This window comes from Coffea arabica, chromosome 6c (genome assembly GCF_036785885.1).
Source record: "Coffea arabica cultivar ET-39 chromosome 6c, Coffea Arabica ET-39 HiFi, whole genome shotgun sequence".
Lineage (NCBI taxonomy): Eukaryota > Viridiplantae > Streptophyta > Magnoliopsida > Gentianales > Rubiaceae > Coffea > Coffea arabica.
In genome coordinates, this window is record NC_092320.1 from 11873538 (window position 1) to 11901318 (window position 27781).

The following is a 27781-nucleotide window of genomic DNA, read 5'->3' on the forward strand; positions in this document are numbered from 1 at the left end:
GAATAAAAATATAGTACTAGTAGAAGTGTAGAACTGTAGAAGGAAGCCATCGGAATTTTACGAATCATATGTGGCTGTCTCTGTAATAGTAAAACATTCTCATGGGAGGTTACAGTAATTTATTTTAATCCAACGTATGAAAATAAATAAACAAATAAATAAAAGACCTATGCCTGTCCTTGGTGTCTGCTTAAATAAATTTTAAAAAAAAGTACACCATCCAGTTCTCGCAGCAGCTCCGCTCACACTCTTCACTTCACTTTACTCAAAACTCCACTCCCCTTTCCTACTTCTTCCGCAGAACCTTCTCCCAGTCTCTAAACGCCAATAGCACCCACCAGATTCCAATCCTTTCCCGACAAGTAAAGGACAAAAAAAAGATAAATTTTTAAGATTTCTTTTCTTTCCTTAGATTTCACGAAAAAGTAGGAATGCCGGCGAACGTGGAATCGAAGCCACCTCCGAGGATCGGCAAGATCGGACCTTACACCGTCTTCATAACCCCTCCTTCTACTCCCTCCACTCCTACAACTCCCAGTCCCCGACCCCTCTCCGACTCTCCCAAGAAAACCGTTCCCGCTTCTCCGCTTGCATCGCCTGCCCCTGTTCAGCGGCCATCTCAGTCTCATTCTCCTCCGCCTCCTGCGGTTCAGGCTCCGCCTTCGCAGTTTTATAGCACTAAACCATCCCACAAGTCTCATTCGACTTTTGGGTTCTTCTGGGATGCCGTCGCTAAAGTTCAAAATGGTAAATTTTTTTTTTCCTTTTGTTAAATAAATCTAGAGCTGATAATTTTTTTTTTTTTTTGGTTAGATTCAGGATTTGGGTATTTTTGCTTGTTTTTTCCTTTTGTTTGTAAAAGGTTTTGATTTAACTTAATTTTCTTTTTATAGCTCACGCGAGTTTGGATGAGCACGTGGCGTATTTGTTCGGGTTGAATCAGTCCAAGTATCAATGGGCACTCGATGATTTCTATGAAACAAAGGGAACTGTAAGTTTTTATCTCTTCTTTTCTGTTACCCATCTAGATAAATTCAGCTTATAGGTATTTCCTTTTTAGCTAATAATGCTTGCTAATCAAGGATTGGAGTCTTACATTGTTTCACTGGTAATGACTGTTAGAATGTAGTTTCTTGATTGCAGTTTTTGAGCATGTAGGGGTGAGAGACGAATGCTCTAGTTGACTTTTTAGCGGAAGTTTTCAAGTTTGATCTTGATTATTTAAAAGTATTAAAAATGGAAAACTTATGTGAACTACAAGTAGAAGATATATGCCAAATTGTAATCCAAAGGTAAAGACCAGGTTACCAAAGATATGATCTTAGCCCCCACAATGGAGTATGTTCAATTTAGTAATATTGAGAAAGTTTGCTTTACTTCTTGCCCATGCCTGAGTTCAAACTGAAAGGATGGAATTGGCAATAGTTTATGGTTTTCATGCAATTTCTGAGATTCCACCAAAGAGGCAGGACACAAGTGGATCCTAGTTCTATCAGGACTTTCTGATGTAGTTGGGAAGAATAGTAGATTATGGATGTCATACTATTTCTTAGACACTGGCGAAGAGTCAGGATAATAAGTAGATCCTAGTTCTATCAGTACATTTTCATGGATCATCTTACAACTTGAAATTTTCAATAAGCAAATTGCTTACCATATTCTAGCTTAAATAATCTGTAGACACTAATATCCCTTTTACATTGTCATTCAAATGGGAATTTGGGAATTAAAGTCTTTAGTTAGTATGCTAGGGGACCAAGGATGCCTCTGAAGTGGATCTGGACCAAAATAGCACAGCACTCAGATGTAGTACTGCAGACTAGGGGGATGACTGGCTTTTAGTATTTTTTGCTTTTAGTTTTCTCTTTCTCTTTTTGCTTTTATCAATTTAACTTTTGATTTTTTGCGTTGGAGGGATGGGTGGGGTTGGAGCTGTTGGAAGTGAGCACTGTAAAGGAGTATTTTTATAGGTTTTGTTTTGTCAATTCTCCAAAGGATCTTGCTGAAGAGAGTAATTGCATTTGTCTTTCTGTGGATGATGAATAATGTTGAATTTCAACGATTTCAACAAAAAGGATCAAGAAATTCTTAATCATTTCTTGAAATGTTTTGTGTTACCAGAAGTGAAGTTTCTGTATATGGTGTCTTGTTGATTCCATTTTGAACTCAATATTCAATTTCAGTTAATGCCAATGCAAAATCTTATGAATATATCTGAAAGTTATGAAATCATACCCTAGTCAGTATGGCCTAGCATTTGACACTCATTTCTGACTGCTGGCAGAATCCAGGGGATTCAAAGGCAAAAGGTTTATCTGATAAGGCGCAGAACGTGTAATTTGCTTGATGGGCTGGTACTTTAATGTTAACCATATCTTTCTTGCATTGACATGTACTCTTAAGGTGAGGTCCTGGTAAATTGGAACATTGTTGTCGTTCAGGGCAGATGACAAGCCATTGATGCCACCTGAAATTCCTGTCAAGTACATGATGTATTTCATAAGAGAATTACCTGCTAAATGCTTAAAAAGCTCTTCTCAAATGCACTATCTGTTTGAGTTTTCAGCTATTATAAGAACTAGGGGATTTCTAGTGATTAAGCACTGGTTTCTATAGTCTTTTGAAGTCACTACTGTATTTTTTGGGCTAAGCCTTCATGTTGATAGTCTCAGTTGAGCAACCACCCATTATCAGCTAGTGTTGTTACCCTGAGTGGTGAAGTTTATATCAATTGGCTTTGTATTTGTATTATTAGCGTTTAAGGAAATCAATTTCCAAGTTCAAGAATATGGTGGTGCATTTTCCGTTATTTTTTTGCTTCTGCTTCTTGCCTAATATAATATCTTTGGGTGTCTGAAACTCGAAACTAGCTTTGCAAATATCCTCATAGCTTTAAGTCGATTGCTTTTGCACCAAAAAAAAAAAAAAGGAATTGTTATCCTCCTTACGTGCCAATTGTTAGTATGTGGGCTCACCGATCACATTTATGCATTTTTATGGATTTTTTTTTTTAATGTTGCTTCAAGATAAATTTTTTTTTTCAAAACTTCAGAAAATTGATAAGAATATTGGGAAAATAGAAAAAAGTCAAAAAGTTCCAACACAAAAATGCCCCAAAGGCTCAACCCCCGGATTTGTGGTTCCTTTGGTGGGAAACTAGTAGTGATACGGTCGACTCCGCCCTGATTAGCTTGGCACCCAAGGGCAGCTGACGGAACATGGCAGAGAGGAGTAGAAATGGCTCTAGTGTCAAATTTGCAGAGTATCACTTAAATGTATGCCTGATGACAAATATGCCTAAGGAGCGAGATCCAAAATTTCAAGATATTCAGGATCATCACTATTTCCACATATGAAATCAAAGCTAGCAGAGATGGATTATTCAATAAAGATGCTGCTTCATTATTACAAATATAGTAGTAACACCAACTAAAACTCCCTGAGCTATTCCCGGACGGATAAAATGTCCTGCTGTTCTCTGCAAGAAGCTAGCAGAAACACAAGTACATAATAGGTAAACCACGTAAATCTACTCAGAAACTATCATGGGTTCACTTCATTTGCTTCAGTCTCAAGTTCCTCCCTGTGGGAGTAGTAGAAGGCTTCCCCTGTAAAGAATCCAAAGGCATCGGAGTATGGTATCCACAATGTGCTTTTAAACTGCACAGCACACTTTCAGGTGAAGGATCACTTTTCCGAAGTTTCAAAGATAGATTCTTCCACTTGAAGACAACGCACCTTTCTTCAACTTTAGGCAATGGATCTCAATTATCAACTTTCGCGTTTGAATGGATGTTACAGTAGTAGAGGTAACTGGTAATGTCGTCTAAGTCAACTTCAGCAACCAGTCTCTGTGTGTATAAAAATACAATAATGGTTGGAGGGTTTTCTTTACTTTTCTTTCTTTCCACGAGGAGCTGGAGTTTTTCTACTATCATTATCAAGCAACAGCTCATGCCAAAAAATAAGAAATGCTGCACATAAATAAGAAACAACATGAATTAATACCTTTTTTTTATTTATTCACGAAATAAAACGTTTATATACCTCCTATCTTTATTGCATCAACCTTCAATTCAATCAATTCGACCAGGTGGTTATCACCATCCTATCTTGAAATCTATTCTTATTGATCTGCCGTCACTCGTTAGGATTACCACTTGACCATTAACAAAGCCTCAAGTCCAAAAGTTCAAGCAGCCGCTTTGTCCCAGTCCTCTTCAAGATAACAACTTTTACGTCCTTTAGATCTTTCAGCCAAAACTGAATCCAAAAGCTTATGTTGTATAATGGCTTTTGGGTAATTTAATTTGTTATTCCATCTTCCATGGAATTCCACATCTTTTTTTTAACTCAACAATAGAAATTGGCTACTTTATTCTGAAGCATCTGTATAGAATCAGCTATGATTACAGGTACCAAAGAAAAAAATTTCACCTACTTCTGGCTCCCCTAGGGCAGCTATACAACATTTTTATCAACATCCGAAGTGGTCCTCGGCAACTGCATGTTTACTATGTCGTCTCTAGGCAGACAAGGAATCGATGCATTATCCAACTCCTTGGCCATCTGCATAGTTTCAGGTAGAAGAAGGTGGTCATTCTTCGTAGTCTTCAGCAAGATCAAGTATAGGACACCAGCCAAATTTATTACCATGCCCAAAACTCCTAAAACTCCACAAAAAGTAGTACCAATGACGCTGAAATTGCTACGACGAAGAGCTGTTACCAACTTTTCTGCCAGATAATACATATTAATGCCCATTATGAGAGAGCTAATAATCCAAGCTGCTGCAGAGATGGAAATGGAGTTAGCATGCATTCCCGTCTTAGTTTTGCAACTCGTAAACCTCAGAAGTGGAATGAGTGCGAATGGAAGTTCAAACGACAACATCATTGATGCAATAATGATTAGATTTCCAGCACCAGAAGAGCCTCCAATAATTGCTACCAATAGACTAGGGATTATGGCTAAGCATCGAGCTGAAAAATTCCGGATCCATGGTTTCATTCCCAAATCAAGAAATCCTTGCATAACATATTGCCCAGCATATGTTCCGGTAATTGTAGAACTTTGTCCTGATGCAAGCAAAGCAATTGCAAACACTTTGGAGCTCCAACTTCCTAAAATATGCTTAAGCAAGAATGAGGCTTTGTTCAAATCCAAGTCTTGACAATTCTGCTTGTCATCTTGGTTCAGATTTGAGGATTTGCAAACTGCACCACTTGCTGAAATAATCGATACATTGATGAGGAAGGCCACCATTAAGGCAAATCCACTTTCCATTATATAATATCTGCAAGCCTCTTTGATTCCAACAACAGATCGTGGAATTTTCCTTGATAAGACCAATGCTGAGTGGACGAAAAGATTATGCGGCATAACCATTGCACCAAGCAATGAAATAGCTAGTTTAGTAGCACTACTTCCCTTGAGCTGAGGAACAAAAAGGCCATTAATAACCTCTGAAGATTTTGGTTTTGCATAGCCAAGCTCCACAAAGAAGCATCCAGCAATTGTAAACGCCAAGAAAGCAATAAAGATTTCAAGTTTTCTAACCCCATATTGCTGTAACATTAGCAAAACTAATGTACTTAGCCCTGTGATTAGCATCCCCCACCATAAAGGAATTTTGAAGAGCATGTTCAAAGCAAATGCTGTTCCAATCACTTCAGGTATATCACATGCAACAATAGCAATTTCAGCAAGAATCCATAGAATAAAGTTGGTCACCTCGGATACTCCTTCCTACAGTGCTCTGCTAGATGCTTTCCTGTAACAACACCTAAATTTGCCGCCAGAGATTGGATTATCAGAGCTGCAAAGGATGCCAATAGTATGATCCAAAGTAAACCATACTTGTACTGGGCTCTTGCTTGGAGATCAGTTTGAAAGTTTCCAGGGTCAATGTAGGCAATAGAAACTAGAAACCCAGGACCCATATACGCAAATAGATTCTTCCAGCTTTTTTGGTCGGGCACTACAATTTGATCATATTCGATGTTGTCAATGAGTGGTTCATTGGCAAGACTAGTCCGATTTCCAGAGCTGTTGCTGTTCAATTCTACTGCATCAAAAGTTACATCCGCCATCTCGACTTATCTGTTCTTTCTTGAGATTAATAAAAAAAAAAAAACAGGTTCTAGTAATTTAACTGCATTCTATGGGTTGGGTTGGGTTGGGAACAACAATTTTTTTCGCTAATGAAGCCAAATCAAGTGAGCTAGCTTGTGTTTATATAGCCTCAGAAAATCATACGCGACAGGGGCATGAGAGCCGAAGTCAATTAGGATACGGGGAGCAAACCTTTTAGGTGTCGGATCCACCATACGGGGGCATGGTGGATGCTATTTAACAGTCTTATCTCTGAGCCTGAGGCTTCCTTGTATTCATATATTACGGAAACCTTTATGGTGTCGAATTTGTAAAGGATAATAAGGTATCATGCTCCTGCTAATTTACTTATTTATACAGGAAGTTGCCAGCTAATTAATTCATATTCTTTAGTTTTGTTTAGGGTTTTGAGTTCACCTAATTTACACCAGGAAGCTACCTACTAGCTTGTGTGCATCACATAAGAGGGAGGAGGAAACCATGGAACACTTAATTTTTAATCGCTGCATGACAAGACCAGTTTGGACAAAGGTGCAGAACATGAGAAGATAATTGGATGATTGATGATGGTTTGAAGTGATAACAAGAGAATATAAAGTGCAAGAGATGAAATACAAGTTTACAGCTTTGATACCTTGTGGTATTTTGATAATATCTTGAGTTATATGCATTGGATTGAGGTGATTTTTGAACCATTTTAAAACTAAGAGAGACATCTACATTTGGTATGAAAACATCAAAGACCCACTCACGATTGTGGGTCATATACTTGGTACATCGTGGGTGGATCACATACTTGGGATGTGGAACTGGCATGGCTTGCAACATCAAAATCCTTTGCAGATCAGAACATTGGCTTTAGCTGCTACTGTATATCACGCTTGGAGGCTAAGGAATGGAGTAATCTTTCAGTTGAAATCTGCCGTATGTGATAAACTCTTGAAGGCTATTATTGAAGCAGTGTGGTTTGTAGTGAGTAATTGGTCAGGTGTAACACTCATTTTCGTAACGGTGGATCCCCTGCTCACAATTTTGTCGATCCCCACTTCGCTTTCTTGCTATATTCGCTCTTTCTTCTTCTTCTTCTTTGCGAAGAATCCCCAATATAAAAATGTGAAATCTCTCTCTCTCTCTTTCTTGCCCGTTGCCATTTCTTTTCTTTCCAGTCTCCACTGTGTATAACGTCAAGTTTCAGAAGAAACTTCTCAAATATGAGAGACCAAATCCCAAGCCTGATCGTATAAATATAAAACAAGATTTTCATTCTTGCACGTGATGGTGAGAAGCTGATTATCAACACAAGGAATGCAGAATCTTGACGTCAGATGAAGGTCGGTTGCAGTGACTAATAGGAGTAGTAAATTAATATGCGTAGAGTCCAAGAACACAGCACTACATAATTATTAGTAGAATTCTCATCACTTAAGTAACTTGAAGGTTGGACTTGGTGCACGACAAACAACTGGAAGCGACCACAAAACATCAATCCCCACCAGGCTTGGAAACATGGAAGCTTTAAAATCCCCTTATTGAAGCGACCACAAAACATCAATCCCCTTATTGAAGCTTTAAAATTCATTAGCGACCAATTTAATTATCTTGTCGTTCACTATGCCTGCAAAAAAAATGGCCTGAAAAGCGAAATTCTTAAACCATAAACATTAAACAAAACATTTGCCATCACCAAAATTTACTAGTACAAATCAAGCTCTACTCAAATAAATTATAACTAGAGTAGTTGCAACAGCATGTATTAGGGAAACAATTTGGTATCTGATACATCAATGCAGAAGTTCAAAGTTGAACAAATCATATTTCTTTCACTTTGAATTTTTTGCAATTATTCAATCCCTTTTCAATTTCATAGACTCTAATCATTTCATGATGACGTGTGTTTATTTATTTATTTATTTCGGTTGTAGTAAAACTTTCAAAGTATATTCTAAATTGCATGTGCTTAATTTGGGACTGTTTACTTCAGTTGTTAACTGCGGATCATCCAAACATAAGATTAATTACTCAATTTAAAGCTTCGGAACCAGTTAGCTAGAATTGATGTTTCAAATATTTCTTGTGCACTTTTAGAAGCTTCATTTGAACTTTTAATCCGGTACCACTCTTATCTTATGTCTTTCTAATTAAGTAAATTCTTGGGCGAATTCTTAATTTTTGATTATTGTTTTCCTATTAAAAGTTTCAAAATTTAATTAAAAAGCAAAAAGAATATTGAAAAAAATGACATATGATAATCAAAATCTAAAACTAGATGATATGATCAAAACAGGATATGCCCATGATGTTCAACATTAATCATTGTTGGTATAGGATGTTCATAAATTAACTCGTTTTGTAGTCTATTGGTTCAAAAAGTTTTCAAGGTCCTGTGATTTCTGAGCAAATACTCTACCAACAGAAAGGTAAATAAAGGGTGATGTCTCACATAGATGGCCTCCGTGCCCAAATTCCATCCATAATTTGTGGATTTTATAGTCTCCCAATTCAGGTCACTGCCAATCCTTCAAGATATTAATCAAGTACAAGAACAAATCCACTGTTTAGAATCATATGAACCCGGAAAACAAAGAGTACTAATAAGTACTAATCCCGGAAAACCTAAGATTGTTCACTAGCTAATAAGTGGTAAGTATTTCCAGCAAGCATAGAGAGGACAAGCGACTAACCGTGGTTCTGCACCGTCCTCCATCCCATGCATTATAATACTTTCACCCTCCACTTTCAAAATAATGACAGAGTAGCTGAAAAGAACAGAAAGCTCGACCGCTAATCCTGTTCGCTTGCCATTCACACAGATCCCGTGAATTACAGGAGGAGATTGTACATGCGCTGCAAGTCTTAGAAGCTTCCGTCGGTCAACCGTCAGTACTTTGATTCCCTCGTATGGAGAGTTGTAACCTTCGGAAGCCTCATCTAACCTTCTCGCCACATCCGCGCCAGCCATGGTTGGCCGGAGAGAGGCTTTTTCGCCTGTTATACAAGCAAGTAAGGATTTCGGGTGCCTCATTTTTCAAACTTCTAAGGTGGGAAATAGTGTGACAAGATTTCTAGGGCTGATGAGAGTGTTTGAAGGCCTCAATGAATGATTATAACCAATGATGATTATCTAGACTTAATTTGGTTGAAGCTCAAAGTAAACGCTTAATTTGGTAGCGTTTCGTTTACCTTATGATTATTACCTTATGACTGCGATGTTTGAGGGCATACGTTATGCACCATATATGACTGCGAGCGATGTCATTATCTTTATATTTTTGATACACCATATTATGCTAATTTCTGCAATGCCTTTGCGATGTCTTTATATTTATATACCACATCATGCTAATTTCTTGTAATTGACTCAAACACGAAAATAGTTACATAGTTGGTAAGTGATAGGGATATAATTATGCATTTTATTTGTGGTTATTTGGTCTTAATTTTGGCAGTTTAGTATGCAAAGTATTGGATTTCTGCTCATAATTAGTATTTGTGTTAATTACAGGCAATTAGTGTTGAAAGTGACAAAAGGGAGGCAAAATCCAGAAGACTCTTGCTTCTAAGGCGTGCCCACGCCAGACAACACAGAGCTGCGTGAAAAAGCCGGATCGCGGGCCCAATCCCTGGAACAACCATTCTGATTGGAAGATACCTTTCTACCATGCGTGAGACCATGCGTGAGATCAGGAAACCTTAAAAGCAAGAAGTCTTTTGGCAACAAACAATTAAGAAAGTAAGAAAAAGGAATCCTTTTGGGAAACACAGGAGAATTGGAAACCAATTGGAATTGGAAAGCAAGTGCTGCGAAGACCTTTAAGTAGCAGAGGAAATAGAATTCGAAGAGGACTTTTGGCAACAATCCAATGAGGGAAATAAGGAAACAATCCTTGTGGGAAACAAATTCGAATTCAACAAGCAAAGGGAAGCGGCAGCAACACTATAAATAAAAAAGGCAGCAATAGACTAGGGCATCTTCTGTCTTGGACTTGTCTCTTTGTTCTTTTCTTCTTTTTCCTTTTGAACGCAAGTAGCAAATAGCAGCCGACATCTTTTACTACGTCCGGAATCAACAAAAACTCCATGAAAACTCTGAATTGCTTCAAGATTATGCGGCAAGGCTAGTTCGTTTATCTAGTTGAGGAATAAATCAAGGATTGGAGCACCATAACTGTGAGATCGTTTTAATTGTTTTATTTTTAATTTATATGTTCATGGGTATTTGATTATTCTCTATTTTTTCCTGAGTTATTATCGTTTAGATTTATTGGATAATTAGGCCTGTTATTCGATTGTCTAAATAATTGATAGCCAATTAGGATGTTGGCGCGTCGCCTTTAAGCATCTTGATTAGTGGCAAACGAGACAATTTCACCGCCTCGCAAGCGGTTTAATTTGGATCGTGGGGATAATTAATCTAGCCTAAATAAACCCGCATGTGTGTTTGTCATCTAGAATTGGGTCTTTCTAATTCCTAATGCTGTGGCTACATTAAATCCTGTGAGCGTTTCTGGGATTGTCTAGTCACAAGAGGGTAGTTTATGAGCGTCTCTTGACTACCATAAAATTAAGGAAAGATTGGTGGTTGGGCGCGTCGCTTGACCACTATAACCAGTTTATTCGTGAGTATATGAATTGTCCCGTGTATCTGTGATCAGTTGTGTGCTTCGGTGCCAAGATTAATTCCTTGACTAGGTTGTTTAATTAATTGTTATTTGTGTAGTTTGGTTCCTGCTATCTTAATCAACTTTAAATTTCAGTTTTTATTCCTTTTTAATTAGTTGGTACTACTGCTAAAAATCCCCCCCATTTACCTGTGTGACTTGCCTACCTGTTCCCTGTGGAGACGACCCTATTCACCACTATACTCATTCAGTTTTGGTAGTAGGTCTAATATAAATTTTATTTTTGGTGGTTTGACACCCACCAAATTTTGGCGCCGTTGCCGGGGAACTGGTGTTTTAAGTGACTTATTGCACAGGCTTTAGTTTTTATTTTTATTATTATTTTTATTTTTATTTTTATTATTTTTTTATTTATTTTATGCCTCGATCTTCTCGTACAGGAGAATTAGAATTTGATCCAGAGATTGAGAAGACTGCAAGAAGGTTGACCAAGGAGGCAAAGTTGCGTAAGCAACAAGATTCAACGTCACCTTCAGAATTTAAGCAAGAGTTTGTTTCCAGGGATTCATCAAGTGAATCTGAAAAAGAAGAAGTGCATATCCCTCGAGTAGCAATGGCAGCCCCAAGAACTTTGAGGGAGTTGGCAACTCCTAACGTGAACCAGCAGCCATTATGCATTACATTTCCTAACACGGAAGACGCATTTGAGCTTAAATCTGGTCTTATTCACTTACTTCCTACTTTTCGTGGTATTGCAGGTGAAGACCCACATAAACACTTGAAGGAATTTCATGTGGTGTGCTCCACAATGAAACCTCAAGGAGTCACTGAGGACCACATCAAGTTGAGAGCCTTCCCTTTCTCTTTGGCAGATAAGGCTAAAGATTGGTTATTTTACCTGCCATCTGGATCCATCACTACGTGGGAAGAATTGAAGAGAAGATTCCTCGAGAAATTTTTCCCTGCCTCTAGAGCCGCCAATATAAGGAAAGAAATATGTGGAGTTAGGCAGGCAAATGGGGAAATTCTATATGAGTACTGGGAGCGCTTTAAACAACTGTGTGCCAGCTGCCCACATCATCAAATCCCTGATCAGCTCTTAATACAATATTTCTACGAGGGATTATCACCCATGGATAGGAGCATGTTAGATGCAGCCAGTGGCGGTGCTCTGGTTAACAAGACCACAGACGAAGCCACGTTATTGATCTCCACCATGGCTGAAAATTCCCAACAATTTGGAGTGAGAGCTGATGGAGCAATACGAAGGGTCAATGAAGTGAATCACTCTGACTTAGAGGGTAAACTATCTGAACTTACCTCCTTGGTACGTCAAATGGCAAGAGGGCAATTACAATCTGTGAAGACTTGTGGTATCTGTGCTGCTCCCGGACACATGACTGACATGTGCCCAACTCTCCAGGAGGATTCACCTGAACAAGCCAACATAGTGGAAGATTTTTCTGGACCACCTCCACGAAGGAATGATCCTTTCGCACCCACTTACAATCCAGGGTGGCGAAATCATCCTAACTTTAGTTATGCTTCAAAACCCCCTGGCTTTCAACAACATTTCCAGCCACGGCCACCAGTGCAACAACCATCCACTTCCAATTCAAACATGTCTCTTGAAGATATGGTGAAGTCACTGGCCCAAAGCACGAGTCAATTACAGCAAGAGGCTCAAAGATCTCAGCAGGAGTCTCACAGATTTCAACAAGAGACTCGTGCTAGCATTAGGAATTTGGAAACACAGATGTCTCAATTGGCAACTTCCATGAGCAATCTGGAAAATAGTAATAGAGGAAAGTTACCATCTCAAGTAATTCCTAATCCCAAGGAGAATGCCAGTGCAATGCAATTACGGAGTGGCAAGGAGGTACAGTCTCCTAGGCGTGCCCACGCCAAAGAAGAAGAAGTGCCCAGGAAGGTGGAAGAGGAAGATGAGAAACAATCCTCTGAAGTCTCAAAGAAAGTTGACATTCCTCCTTTTCCTGGCAGGTTTACAAGAGCCAAAAAGGAAGAATCTGAGCAAGAGATTTTGGACACCTTCAGGAAAGTGGAGATCAATATTCCTTTATTGGATGCTATTAGGCAATTGCCTAAATATGCTAAATTTTTGAAGGGCTTATGCACTAATCGCAATAAGTTGAGTCTGGATGACAAGGTGAAGGTGGGGGAGAATGTCTCAGCGATGTTTCAAAGGAAGTTGCCCCAGAAATGCAAGGATCCAGGTATGTTTACTATACCATGCATAATTGGCAATCAAAGAATTGAAAAAAGCATGCTTGACTTAGGTGCTTCAATAAATGTCATGCCTCTCTCAATTTTTAAAGTTTTGAATTTAGGGCCACTCAAAGAAACTAGGGTAATCATTCAACTAGCTGATAGGTCGAATGTCTACCCTGAGGGCCTAGTTGAAGATGTTCTAGTAAAGGTCAATGAATTCATTTTTCCTGTGGATTTTTACATTGTTGATATGAATGATGAATACTCTACTGATTCAGCAGTGATTCTTTTGGGTAGACCCTTCATGAGTACAGCAAGGACTAAAATAGATGTACATGAAGGGACTTTATCTGTGGAATTTGATGGAGAGAAAGTCACTTTCAATATTTTTGATGCAATGAAGCATCCTGTGGATACTGAATCTGTAAATTTTGTTGGCATGACTAACACCATTGTGCAAGAGCATTTTGAACAGAATTTCATGAGGGACAAGTTGGATTTTGTCTTACAACAAGGCAAGACCAATTTGGAAGTGGACGACATGGAGGAGGAGGAAGTCAAAGAAGCTATCATGTCCTTACATTCACTACATCCGCTTCCAGGCAGGTTTGAAAATTCTTTTTTACCATTACCCACTTCTAATGAAAGAATTCTACCTTCTGTTCAACAGGCACCTAATGTGGAATTGAAGGAACTGCCCGAGCATTTGAAATATGCTTACTTGGGAGATAACAAGACTTTGCCTGTAATCATTGCCAATGATTTAACTGCGTTGCAAGAAGAGAGGCTCTTACGGGTCTTACGGGAATTTAAACCAGCAATTGGATGGACGTTAGCAGACATCAAAGGCATCAATCCATCTATTTGCATGCATCACATCCTTTTGGAGTCGGACGTAAAACCCGTGAGAGAGCATCAACGCAAGCTCAATCCTGCAATGAAGGAGGTGGTGATGAAGGAGATTCTCAAGCTCTTAGAATTAGGAATTATTTTTCCTATTTCTGACAGCCAGTGGGTGAGTCCAGTCCATGTTGTTCCCAAGAAAACTGGAATCACGTTGGTGAAAAATGAAAAGAATGAGTTAGTGCCAATGAGATTGCAAAATGGGTGGAGAATGTGCATTGACTTTAGAAAGTTAAATGCCGCAACTCGGAAAGACCATTTTCCACTCCCATTTATTGATGAAATGCTTGAGAGGTTGGCAGGTAAGTGTTTCTTTTGCTTTTTAGATGGTTACTCTGGATATTATCAAATTATTGTTGCTCAAGAGGACCAACATAAAACTACTTTTACCTGCCCTTTTGGAACTTTTGCATATCGCCGTATGCCTTTTGGTTTGTGTAATGCTCCTGGAACATTTCAAAGATGCATGATGAGTATTTTCTCTGATATGATTGATAATTGCATTGAAATTTTCATGGATGATTTTACAGTATACGGTGATTCTTTTGATCAGTGCCTAGACCATTTAACAAAGGTTTTGAAAAGATGCATTGAAACAAACTTGGTTCTTAATTATGAAAAATGTCATTTCATGGTTAAGGAAGGCATAGTTTTGGGCCATGTTGTTTCATCAAGGGGTATTGAGGTAGATAAGGCTAAAATTGATTTGATCACTAGTCTACCTTACCCTACTAATGTCAAGGATATTCGTAGTTTTCTAGGCCATGCAGGTTTTTACAGGCGTTTCATAAAAGATTTTTCAAAAATTGCTCAACCATTGTCTCGCCTGCTTCAAAAGGAGGTGCCATTCAACTTTGGAAATGATTGCAAATTGTCCTTTGACACACTCAAGGGTATGTTGACCACGGCACCAATCATCCAACCCCCAGACTGGAAGCTATCCTTTGAACTCATGTGTGACGCCAGTCAATATGCCGTAGGAGCTGTGCTTGGACAGCGGAGTGGGAAGTGTAGTCATGTGATATACTATGCGTCAAAAACATTGACACCAGCTCAATGCAACTACACCACCACGGAGAAGGAGCTTCTAGCCATTGTTTTCGCTTTTGAGAAATTTAGATCATATCTATTGGGGTCAAAAGTAACGGTTTACTCTGATCATGCAGCTTTGAAGTATCTCTTGTCAAAAAAGGAGTCTAAGCCAAGACTCATTCGTTGGGTGCTCTTGCTGCAAGAATTTGACTGGGAGATCAAGGATCGGAGAGGGGTGGATAATTCAGTAGCTGACCATTTGAGTAGGTTGATAAGAGAAGAGGAAGCAGTTCCCATATCTGAGGTATTTCCTGATGAACATCTTTTCTATCTCAAAGGTAAGGAGCCTTGGTATGCAGATATTGTGAACTTTTTGGTCAGTCATAAATTCCCTATTGGCATGAGTAAGAGTAAGAGAGATAAGATAGTCCATGATTCTCGATACTATATTTGGGACGAGCCATATCTGTGGAAAATAGGCTCTGATCAAATTATTCGTAGATGTGTACCTGAAAGTGAAACTCCTTCTATCCTTGCTCATTGTCATAATTATGCATGTGGTGGCCATTTTGGACCTAAGAGAACTGCTAGAAAAATCCTTGATTGTGGCTTTTATTGGGAAACATTGTTTCGTGATGCTTATGCATTTTGTAAAGGCTGTGAAAAATGTCAAAAATTTGGAAGTTTGTCTCATAGGGATGAAATGCCTCAAGTGCCTATGTTATTTTGTGAAGTGTTTGATGTTTGGGGTATGGACTTTATGGGACCTTTTCCTAACTCTTTTGGATTTTTGTATATTCTGTTAGCAGTTGACTATGTATCGAAATGGGTAGAAGCAAAGGCTACCCGGACTAATGATTCTCAAGTTGTTGTAGGATTTCTCAAATCCCACATTTTTAGTAGGTTCGGGGTGCCGAGAGCCATCATCAGTGATCAAGGTACCCATTTCTGCAATCGCACCATTGCACCTCTCATGAGAAAATATGGAGTGCACCATCGTGTGAGTACAACATATCACCCTCAGACCAATGGGCAAGCTGAAGTCTCCAACCGAGAGATCAAGAGCGTATTGGAGAAAACGGTTAACCCCAACCGTAAGGATTGGAGCTTGCGATTGGATGATGCTTTGTGGGCATATCGAACCGCGTATAAAACGCCCATTGGAATGTCTCCATATAGATTGGTGTTTGGTAAGATGTGTCATTTACCTGTGGCTATTGAGCATCGTGCATTCTGGGCAGTCAAGCAATGCAATTTGCATGCGGATAGAGATGGCAAAGAGAGAAAGCTCCAACTCCAGGAGTTGGAGGAAATTCGTCTTGAAGCATATGACAATGCACGTTTGTACAAAGAGCGTACCAAGCAGTTTCATGACCGCCTATTGCGTGCGAAACACTTTTTCCCAGGACAAAATGTACTCTTGTTCAATTCACGGTTGAAATTCATGCCAGGTAAGTTAAAATCTCGTTGGATTGGACCATATGTGGTAGTCAATGTTTTTCCCAATGGTGTGGTTGAAATCCAGAGTTTAGAGACTAATAAGAGTTTTACAGTTAATGGTCATCGTTTAAAACCGTTTGTTGATGTTTCAGACATTGGCACTTTGGAAGAGGTACACTTGATAGATCCTATCTATGCCTAATTGCTCACTATGGAGTCGTCTAGCCAAAGACGTTAAAGAAAGGCGCTTCTTGGGAGGCAACCCAAGGCCTCCAATTTTTGTTATAGTTCTCTTTCATTTTTCGTTGATTTTGGGTTGTTTTGTTTCATTGCAAGTGTTCTTTTTTGTGTTGGGCAGGAGACTCTGCCTTACAAGGCATGCCCACGCCCTATAAGTGACTCCATGAAAAGCGTAGAAACGCTTGGGCAGAAGACTCTACCTTATAAGGCGTGGGCACGCCTTACAGCAACTCTGGTCCACTCTGGGGACACAGGCTTGGATTGAAGACTTCCGCTTCCATCTGAAGCAACGCTACACCACACTACCGTCGGAGGCTCCACGCTGCCAGTCCCTGACACCTCCTCTACCATGGTGTTTTGCTGCAGTTTTTATTCATTCAGGGAAGTTTTTTGCTCCTTTCACTTGACTTCAACTTTTCGTTCTTACATTGAGGACAATGTAGACTTTAGGTGTGGGGGGAGTAGTCTAGCTTTTCCTTCTTACTGCTTTTCCTTCTTCCTTAAAAAAAAAAAAAAAAAAAAAAAAAAAACAAAACCTTTACCATGCCTTTTGGATTTTTGTGGTTAGCCTTGATAAGCAATGTCTTGATTTTCAAATTTAACTATTGTTATGGTTTTAGATGATAATATGTTAAGTATGATATGGTAAAATTTTGGGATGACTCTCTGGTAAATATTTGAGATTTTGTGACTCTTGCAATTTCTTTTGGTTAACTTTTCTAGGCATTGTAAATATTTTTCTGACATTTTTGTGTGAACTGGTTCAACTATTAATCTTAGTTCTCCATGTTAAGGAAATGAAGCAGGCTTGCATGGTTTTAATTTTACTTGGGTGTTTATTTGTGAATAACATTCGGCTATACTCCACTGGTTATCATTGACTAGTAACCGGGGGTCTTCACCTAAAGTGTCGATTTTCGCGTCAAAAAGCAGCGATAACTATGAGTATGTGGTCTTTAAGCGGTTTAAGTTGAGTAACCGGGCTCCTTCATTGAAGAGATGTCGGAGTTCGCGTCAAAAGACTTGAATGGCTTAAGACTAAGCACTTCCTTCAAGAAAAAAAAGGGAAAAGAAACAGAAAAAAAAAATGAAAATGAAAATGAAAAAAAAAGAAAAAAAAAAATTGGTATACGAGCATGAAAGTATGCGAATAATTGTATTGCCTGCGGATCCATGAGCCTTTATGTTGAGATTTTGCTCAATGGTTGGACCAGTTATTAAAGAATGTTGGTTGGATATTTTCTATTCTTAGATTGGTTAGTCTGGATTTGAAAGAGTCATTGGTTTTCAAAGCTAGTTGGAGAGTTATCCCGCAAAATTTGTCATCAGTACTTGACAGTTATCTAAATCATACATTGGCAATAGTTGCTTTGATTAATAGCCATGGTTTTGAATTCAACTGCTGCAAAATGTTTGCTCGCTTGGTTGTGTATTTAAAGTTTGAAATGCTTGAGGACAAGCATTATCTTGGTGTGGGGGAATTTGATAGGGATATAATTATGCATTTTATTTGTGGTTATTTGGTCTTAATTTTGGCAGTTTAGTATGCAAAGTATTGGATTTCTGCTCATAATTAGTATTTGTGTTAATTACAGGCAATTAGTGTTGAAAGTGACAAAAGGGAGGCAAAATCCAGAAGACTCTTGCTTCTAAGGCGTGCCCACGCCAGACAACACAGAGCTGCGTGAAAAAGCCGGATCGCGGGCCCAATCCCTGGAACAACCATTCTGATTGGAAGATACCTTTCTACCATGCGTGAGACCATGCGTGAGATCAGGAAACCTTAAAAGCAAGAAGTCTTTTGGCAACAAACAATTAAGAAAGTAAGAAAAAGGAATCCTTTTGGGAAACACAGGAGAATTGGAAACCAATTGGAATTGGAAAGCAAGTGCTGCGAAGACCTTTAAGTAGCAGAGGAAATAGAATTCGAAGAGGACTTTTGGCAACAATCCAATGAGGGAAATAAGGAAACAATCCTTGTGGGAAACAAATTCGAATTCAACAAGCAAAGGGAAGCGGCAGCAACACTATAAATAAAAAAGGCAGCAATAGACTAGGGCATCTTCTGTCTTGGACTTGTCTCTTTGTTCTTTTCTTCTTTTTCCTTTTGAACGCAAGTAGCAAATAGCAGCCGACATCTTTTACTACGTCCGGAATCAACAAAAACTCCATGAAAACTCTGAATTGCTTCAAGATTATGCGGCAAGGCTAGTTCGTTTATCTAGTTGAGGAATAAATCAAGGATTGGAGCACCATAACTGTGAGATCGTTTTAATTGTTTTATTTTTAATTTATATGTTCATGGGTATTTGATTATTCTCTATTTTTTCCTGAGTTATTATCGTTTAGATTTATTGGATAATTAGGCCTGTTATTCGATTGTCTAAATAATTGATAGCCAATTAGGATGTTGGCGCGTCGCCTTTAAGCATCTTGATTAGTGGCAAACGAGACAATTTCACCGCCTCGCAAGCGGTTTAATTTGGATCGTGGGGATAATTAATCTAGCCTAAATAAACCCGCATGTGTGTTTGTCATCTAGAATTGGGTCTTTCTAATTCCTAATGCTGTGGCTACATTAAATCCTGTGAGCGTTTCTGGGATTGTCTAGTCACAAGAGGGTAGTTTATGAGCGTCTCTTGACTACCATAAAATTAAGGAAAGATTGGTGGTTGGGCGCGTCGCTTGACCACTATAACCAGTTTATTCGTGAGTATATGAATTGTCCCGTGTATCTGTGATCAGTTGTGTGCTTCGGTGCCAAGATTAATTCCTTGACTAGGTTGTTTAATTAATTGTTATTTGTGTAGTTTGGTTCCTGCTACTTAATCAACTTTAAATTTCAGTTTTTATTCCTTTTTAATTAGTTGGTACTACTGCTAAAAATCCCCCCCATTTACCTGTGTGACTTGCCTACCTGTTCCCTGTGGAGACGACCCTATTCACCACTATACTCATTCAGTTTTGGTAGTAGGTCTAATATAAATTTTATTTTTGGTGGTTTGACACCCACCATTAAAACTTTCTAGTTATCAAAGAAAAAAAAAAGAAGCAGTTAAATTAAGGTGAGAACATCATTAATGTCATCTTGACAAGTTTGAACGGTCCAATTTACGCAGAATTATAGGATCAGGTACAACGTAAAACATCAAGCTACAAAAGAAACCTCTAAGCAATTAGAGGGCTGCATATATTATTTATTAGAGAGTGGAGACCAAGTCTGATTCCCAAAAATTAGTATAAAACAAAATAAAATGATATAAGAAAGAGACCGAGTCTTAGATTAGATATGTTACTATGAATTTATTATAAATGGAAAAGTGGTTTGGTGTGAAAGAAATTAATACATAGAATCACGAATTCCAGGTTTTGAGAAGAGAAGCAGAAGTGGGAAAGGAGAAGTCCTCAAACAAACCCATCACTTATCATCATCTATAATTTGAAGATAAAGATATTTCCAGTTCTTCTTTTTTATCTTATGAACAAAGGAAGTAACACTTAAACCCCGAGTCAAAAACAGCAAGCCACTTTTATTACAAACTTAATGATAGATTCAAGAAGATACGTACTAGATAACATAAACACCACATCACTTGTGAGGTTCATAACACAGACGACCTCCTTAAACTAGAAATACATCGTTAAACTAGAAATATGAAAAAAAAAAAAACATGTATAAAATGACTGCTACAATTTACTAGCCCACTTTTGCCAAAGATTCTGCGCCACCATTCTTTTATCCATCCAGAAACGACTGCAGGGAACTTCACAGAGATTTTGGCCCTTCATTTGCCGCGCCTCTTCCGGTCTGAACTAGAGGAATGAGGAAGCTTCGAGCTTGGACTGTTGGAGATAATACACAAGTGAATCAGATACTTAAAAAAAGTATGACGTAAGCTTACCGTTAGGGTTGACTAACGCCTGCCGGGACTCGTACTATATTTGAATGCAACCGGCTATTAGATATGGACCCAAATTTCGTGTTTGTTACATTAGAAGTGAACGTAAAATGTACGATATTTTACGCACTTATCATATTGGTTCCTCGTACTAAAATGTATAAATATCCCGTGATTTCGAATTTGATTGTCTTTAAATGTATATTTGATATTATGCATTATTTATTTGAAAAAAATGGATTTCTGTAAATTTAAGTTATTTGTGTACTTTCAATCTATTTTACAAAGGAGAAAGCCAAAGAAGAAATTTAGTCAATGCTCACCGAGATACAGTCCCCGACATCTTCCAATCATACCAACTGCCATTAGCATCATCTCTTATTTTTTCCAAATCCAGGCCGTTACCATTCCTTCAAGAGATCAAATGCCAAACCAAAGCCGCCATTGCTAAGAATTTTGTCATCATTTTCTTAAATTAAAAGTACAAAATTAACAACGGAAAATGAAAGGGAACTAAGCTATATATATGGTCATATTATATATATATATATATATATATATATATATATATATGAGCTATTATCATCGGAGGGATCGAGATTGTCAGCAACCATGAAGAGTATTACTAAAGACTAACCTTGGTACATCACCGTCCTTCAACTTATGCACCTTTACTTCGTTTTTGTCAACGGCGGCAACAAATTTAGAGTCCATAAGATCGCCCTGCGAGACCTTCAAGTTAGTTGGATTGCCATCTACTGTGAAGAAGTAATCTGGAGCATAACCCAAATGTTCAGCAACACGCAGCAATTCATGTCTGCAGAACTTTACTTCATTAATTTGAGGGAGTGGATTGTGCTCTAGTAACTTAGCATTGGCCATACGTCGATCTACATCGGGGGCACTTTTAATGGCCTTCAAACCGACATATTTGCCGGATAGACAAACAATTGATGTCTCAGTTTTATCATTGCCCATCTTTAGAAAAGGGATACTATGCAACACACAAAACTAAAATTGTGAAAAAAAAGACGGGTTAATCAGAGCTTGATTTAATACGCTAATAGAAATGATAATGACAAGAGAGAGGCCTCCCCAAGTTCAATGACACCAAAATGAGCGTGAGAAGCAGTGGTTTTTGGTAGAGCGGTCGAAGGATGGTTTGGTACTATTTATAGAGAATTCATCGTTAGGTATTTGAGCGATACAATTTTCAGGCCTCCAGGATGTAAACCTGAAAGAAAATCCCTGTCACGCTGTTTAGTGTTAGCCAGATAATTCAATTTTGAACTTGCTGGGAAAACCATCAGCAATTTCTTTGCCTTTGCAAACCGACAAGTCGAAGCTAATTACTTAGCCACCTGCTGAAGTGATTTAAATCTCTTTTTGTGCTGTATAACTAATTTGATGGTCCAATCTCCCCTCCCAGCGGTCAAAAAAATTTAGATGGTGTGTGTGCGTCTGTGTGTGTGTGGTTCTGTGTGTTGTTGGGTGTGGGGGGGGGGGGGGCGCTTCAGTTGGAATTTTAATATTTTAATTTTGGGCACGCTGGGAAATTCATTAGCAATTCACTTGGCTTAACTCTGAAGCACAGAAAGGGAAACATGTGTGTGTGTGTGTTGTGTGGGCCGGGGACGTGCAAGAGCAGAAGCCATGCACGAGCACCAGAAGGAGCAACTGATTTTCGTTTTGACACCGACATGCAGGTGGAGCTTTAACGGAGAGAGGCCATAAATATTGTATCAATTAGCTTCACGATACATGCATCATATGGCTGCAAAATGTATGGAAGATGACAGGAAATATCTGCAAGGTTGACGCCCGAAAATATTAATATGTGAATTGAAAGGATAAACTAAAAAATATGGTCACCCGTAGAAAGATTAAGGAAAATGACTTCTGAGTACTCAAACACGACAATAGGCCTGTTTCCACTAAATCATCCCCCAAGATTTCTTCTGCTATTTTGTGTTCTTCTCTGCAAAAAAAAAAAACCCAAAAAATAAAAAAGAGAGAAGGGCTATTGCCTTATTGCCTTTCTTTTATTTCCAATCCCCACTACCATCCCAATCAACTGTAATTTCATGGAAACTTGGACATCTCATGGAAAAACATCCAAAAGCCATGGGCCACAAAAGATCACTCCACTATGCTTGGAAACTTGGACAACCCTTAAGGCCTTTGACGCCAGCGGTGAAATTCACCTTCCCCTTCACTATATCTGCCAAAGATTACCTGAAAAGAGAAACCCAAAATTAGAAACATCGAGCAAAACTTTGCCACCTTCAAAATTTTATGGAAATAAATATTTTCTGCGCGTTGGCAACAGAGAGATATTGCACATATACGCGTCAAATAATAAATTAAGTGGATTAACATTAAAAGTTGGAAAATAACAAAGTAAATGTGATTTTAAATGTAACAGACAACAGGATTTTTAAATATACGTTGTGACTATGATGAATACATCGTAAATAATCTTTGTTTAAGAAAACATCTTAATATTAGGTTGTTCGGTACTCAATGTAGAATTTGAACAAATCAATATTTCTTCTACTTTTAACATTTTCCAATTAATCTTAATTCTTTTGATTTCAGAGACTCCAATCACTAGGCAGCTTTCACTAGCTACGATGTATGTCCAAATCTTACTCCTATTAAAAATTTTTTATTGTGCTTCAGGACTGTGTACGTACTTGAATCTTTGAGCACATCCAAATTAACATAAGATTAATTACTCAAAGCTTTCAAATCCAAACAGGATTGAAGTTTCAAATATCTAGCATGCACCGTTAAAAGTATTAATTTTGGAGTTTGCGGATATTAAGAAGAGATCAACGGCGTGATGCATTGATCCTAACTCTCCAAACGATATGGTATATATCCGAATCCTATATCTTGTTCGTTAAAGAATTTTCTACAGAACTTGCTTCAAGACCAGAAGTCATACAAAGTCTAAGCATTTTTACTCGTTGGTATAGCGTGTTTTACTCGTTATTATACCAACTTACTCCTAGTTGGTATATTGTGTCGATATTTTACTCGTTATATAGTCTATTGCATCGTAGTCGTGGTTCAACACGGTTTTCAAATTCAAAGGACTTCTGAACAAAAAGATTAAAAGAAGTAGTCTCAGGAAGCAAAAAGTTCCTTTCTCATCGGATGGTCCTATAGTTTGTTCTCAAGGGCCATCTGCTTAAATCCTAATTTCAGTACCCAATTAATTAGAATCCACAAAAGAAGAAGTCTCATTTAAATGGCCACCGCGTCCATAAATAGTCTTCGGCTTCTTTTACATTCTTCCAATCCTGGTCATCGCCATCCCTTCAAGAAATTAATCAAGTACAAGACCAAAGCCACTATCAGTAATTATGTGAACCCGGAAATTGAAAGATTGTGTACTATTCTTTAGCCTAGACAGACTACAATCGTGGGTTCTCTACCGTACTCTGTCTATCCCATGCATCATTATTTATTGACCCTCCAATTTTTACAAATAATGAGAGCGCAGTTGATAAGGTTATATTGGTGAACCCCTAGTCTTGTTAGTTTGCCATCCACCTTCGTCCTGAATATTGGAGGACGAAGCTGAATACTTTGCAACATCGGTTTCGATCTGCGCCAGGTTTTGTTGCCTCTAGAGAGACGTTTATATTGATTGGCCTGTAAATAATACGAGCAAAAAATGTCTTCTCATGACCCATTCTTTCAATTTTTAACGTGGGAAATCATGAACAATTGAAGTCGTCGGGCCGATGAGAGTTCGAGGCCTGAATATTACTTACTACTGATGGGCTTGAGTTAATTTGTTTGAAACTCAGCTTCCGGTGAGCTACAATTTCGTGTAAAACTACCCAGATGTCAATTTAGTTAATCTTTCTATAGATGAGCTGACAGGTCGTCAGCCTGTGCAATAATAATAATGAATATAGAACCTAGATACCACTAAAAGCAGTCCATAATCAATCCTAGGTACTGGAGCAGGGACTCTAGGTGTGCAATGGGTTACTTGATTCACCCTGTTCCCGAAGAGTTTGCTTAATCCGATATACCAGAATTAATTAATAGACAAAAATTACTAAATAGTAGACAGTGGCAAGTAGGGTCGTCTCCTCAGGGACTGGGGATATCTGTCTCTTTTTAAAGTCCAATTGATAAAGGGGGATTTCACCGGAATGTAGCTAAAAACAATTAAACAATTTACTTAAAAATGAATAAATCACTAGCACAAATATAGCAGGAATTAAATCAAGAATAAATAAATTCTAGCCAAGGATACAACTACTCAGTCACAGTCCAATCATCCGATCATTGATGCAAGAGAGGTTCACTTAATGTATTAATAGGCTAGTTATAGTCTGACGACCAATTTTTCCTTAAATTATAGATGGCCAAGGTACGACCATTAATCACGTCTAACCAGAAAAGTACTCCTAGGTACGACCGTAGGAATTAATTTTCCAATTGCATTAATAACTAGAAAAACCTAGCCCTAACCAATAACACGCTACAAGGGTTATTTAAATTAGATTGCGCGTTCCCCTAATGTGTAAACACACCAGTTGCCACTAACATTAATCAATCAAACAATTACGGATTTAATTGACTAAACTGGCACGAGATTAATAAATCACATTGAACATCGGGCCCTTGACATCCAATTAATAAAATAATCCCATGAAAATTCAAGCAGATAACGTGCAAATATTAATAAATAAAGGAACATGTGAAAACTAATTAGATCTCACAGATTTTCGGGACTGCGCCGTCGAGTTGACCCTTGACTAGATGGAAGATTTAGCCACGCCGCATAATTAAATCACCACACGCATTAATGGATTGCAAAGGCATAGCGTTTTCTATTAAGAAGCAAGGAATAAAAGGTGTTTTTCCCGTTGGGGAATTTTGTCGAACACCTGGCGTGTGTCAGAGGCCAGTCAAAAGAAGGAAAAAGTAAAGCTACACTAAAAGACTAAAACTCCCGATGTCCCTGCTACTCTACGTTATCCCTATTTAAGCAATAAAAGAAAGATGACAAAAGCCTATCTAGGTGGTCCCCACACATGTGGACAAAGCCTTCAAAGTACTTCTTGCCCCAAGTCTCTTTCCGTAGCTTTCTTTTAAGAGCCCAAATGACTAGATGCTTTCCACTAGCTTGTGGTCCCCCACCAATTCAAGGGCCCAAGAATCAAAGCCCTTAGAAGTCTCCCTATTTTCCATAAAGTCCTTCCTTTTTGATGGTTTTCTGCTTCATTCCTGAAATTAAGTCCAGATACCGAATATGAGTAAATATCAGCAATTAACACAATATTTATCAGGGATAAAAGGGGAAATCAATAATAAAATTACTAACAAATTGTACCCTATCAATCCCCCCCACACCTGAATCATGCTTGCCCTCAAGCATGAGGACAATTCAACCCCACAATGGCCAGCTTCAAAAATATCATTGCCAGCTGTGCTTATACCGAAATCAAGATCTAGTGGCTAAGTGTCAAGACATATCCCTCCCGATTAGCTCCCAAGTTCCTAGACCTGTCCAATTCATGGCTAACTCACCTAGGAAATTCAAATATTAACTAGCAACAGTCAGCAATTCAGGCAACTGACAACCAAAATCTCAACAGTGCGAACCAAGGATCGGCAGGCCAACATGATCATAAACTCACATTTTCCACATCTGATTTTTTTCTTTTTGTTTTCTCTTCCTCTTTTTTTTTTTTTTTAATAATAAATTGCACGAATAATGCTTAGTCCCGAGCTATTCAAGTCTTTTGACGTGAACTCTGACATTTTTAGATGAAAGAGCCCAGTTACTCAACTTTTCACAGCTCCAGGACCACTTACTCATGGATATCGCCACTTTTTGACGCGAGAGTCGACACGTGTGGTGAAGACCCCCGGTTACTGGGTGGCGACACTAGCGGAGTAAAGCCATACGTTATTCACCAATAACACCAAAATACCAAGTATTTAAAGATCATAGCCTGCGTCATTTCCTCAATATGGAGAACTAAGGTCGACAGGAGACCAAACTACACAACAATGCCGGCAAAATATTTATATTGCCTAAACAAGTTAGCCATAAATTGCACCAAGTCGTTAAACTCAAAATATTCACCAAGAAAGCATGCTCTTACCTGCCACTAAAACCCAATTCATAGTATAAACCACCACTAGCAATGAAAAAGTGAGCTGCCAAAATATTCACCAAGATAGAAGCAAGGGAAAGACACTCAAAAGGGATAAAGGAGCAACACCTAAACAGAAAACAAGAGGAAAAATAATAAAGAAACGAAAACTAGCACCCAAACTGAGACCCCCCCCACACCTAAACGACACATTGCCCCCAATGTGAAAATATAATCGCAGGAAAACGGAGAGGGGCAACGGTATTTCCCTGAAATCGTCAAGACAAAGGTGGATAAGGCGGAAACTGAGGTGGGAACCCGGCTTGCTGCATAAAAGCCGCGAGATTCTGCGCCATATTGTGAATGTTAACATCCATGTGTTTTTGCCGTATCTCAAGCCGCTCGACTGTGTTGCGGAGCTGGTTCCAATCCTCATCTGTATGGGCGGAATGGGGGGGAACGGAGGAAGACGGTCCGGGATCACCGCCCGCCGTGGAGGCACTGGCAAAGGATGAACGAGGGGGAGGTTGTAGCGGTCCTGGGGGAACAACCTCCCAACCATTGTCGCCCTCCCGAACTAAGCCCATTTTCTCCAAGCTTGGAATATCCAAAGGCTCCATTTGACAGGCAATATGCAAGTTGTGGTTAGAAATATCAAGGACATGCAGATTAATAGCCAAGTGAGTAATGTAAGACCCAAGAATCAAGGGGCGCCACCCGATGGCTTCAATCAAATCGTGAAAGGGGACGCTAATATTTAGAAGGCCCAAGGTGGCGGGGTCTCGATAACGACAAGGAATAATCCTGCGTTCACAAGCCGCTTCATAGCGCCACTTGTCGGCTGCCCTGGTGAAAACCAAATGACCCCCAAAATGTGCAGGGTCAGAGATATGGACGCCTCTTTGTCGCCCAAGACGAGCCCGCCTCCCAGAGGAGGAAGGGTCGTGCGAGGGGTCAGAGGCAGGAATGGAATGCTGGGGTGGAGGGGGCTGAGTAGTCCTAGGGGTCCTAGATTTAGAAGAAGAACGAGGCTTCACCATGGTAACCAACAGGCAAACCAAAACAACCAAGTAGCAAATATAAGCGTCATGGGCGCCCCCAATAAGCAAATGTAAGCGTCACGGGCGCCCCCAATAAACAAGTAATCACAGCAATTCACCCACAATTGGACACA

The 27781-nt window shown here is 39.0% G+C and overlaps 3 protein-coding genes, 1 non-coding gene and 1 pseudogene across 4 annotated transcripts; 2 read left to right on the forward strand and 3 right to left on the reverse strand.

Moving 5' to 3' along the window:
- Positions 1–212: 212 nt before the first annotated feature.
- Positions 213–2787, forward strand: LOC113691430 (uncharacterized). The gene is made up of 3 exons (XM_027209559.2): positions 213–747; positions 894–991; positions 2285–2787. The coding sequence occupies exons 1-3, from the start codon at positions 432–434 to the stop codon at positions 2336–2338; spliced, it is 468 nt and encodes a 155-aa protein (XP_027065360.1). The 5' UTR covers positions 213–431; the 3' UTR covers positions 2339–2787.
- A 1674-nt stretch (positions 2788–4461) lies between these two features.
- Positions 4462–6092, reverse strand: LOC113692927 (metal transporter Nramp1-like; annotated as a pseudogene).
- A 5059-nt stretch (positions 6093–11151) lies between these two features.
- LOC140008622 (uncharacterized) lies at positions 11152–16842 on the forward strand. The gene is made up of 5 exons (XM_072053449.1): positions 11152–13742; positions 14190–14446; positions 15017–15074; positions 15450–16509; positions 16696–16842. Exons 1-5 carry the CDS (start codon positions 11152–11154, stop codon positions 16840–16842), a joined length of 4113 nt encoding a protein of 1370 aa, XP_071909550.1.
- Positions 11713–11819, reverse strand: LOC140008990 (small nucleolar RNA R71). Its single transcript, XR_011816352.1, has one exon. It is a non-coding gene; the product is annotated as a small nucleolar RNA R71 (small nucleolar RNA).
- Positions 16843–20087: 3245 nt separating the features above from the next.
- LOC140007977 (uncharacterized) lies at positions 20088–21838 on the reverse strand. The gene is made up of 3 exons (XM_072051622.1): positions 21114–21838; positions 20800–20886; positions 20088–20420 (listed from the first exon to the last, which is right to left on the reverse strand). Exons 1-3 carry the CDS (start codon positions 21452–21454, stop codon positions 20363–20365), a joined length of 486 nt encoding a protein of 161 aa, XP_071907723.1. The 5' UTR covers positions 21455–21838; the 3' UTR covers positions 20088–20362.
- Between the last annotated feature and the right edge of the window lie 5943 nt (positions 21839–27781).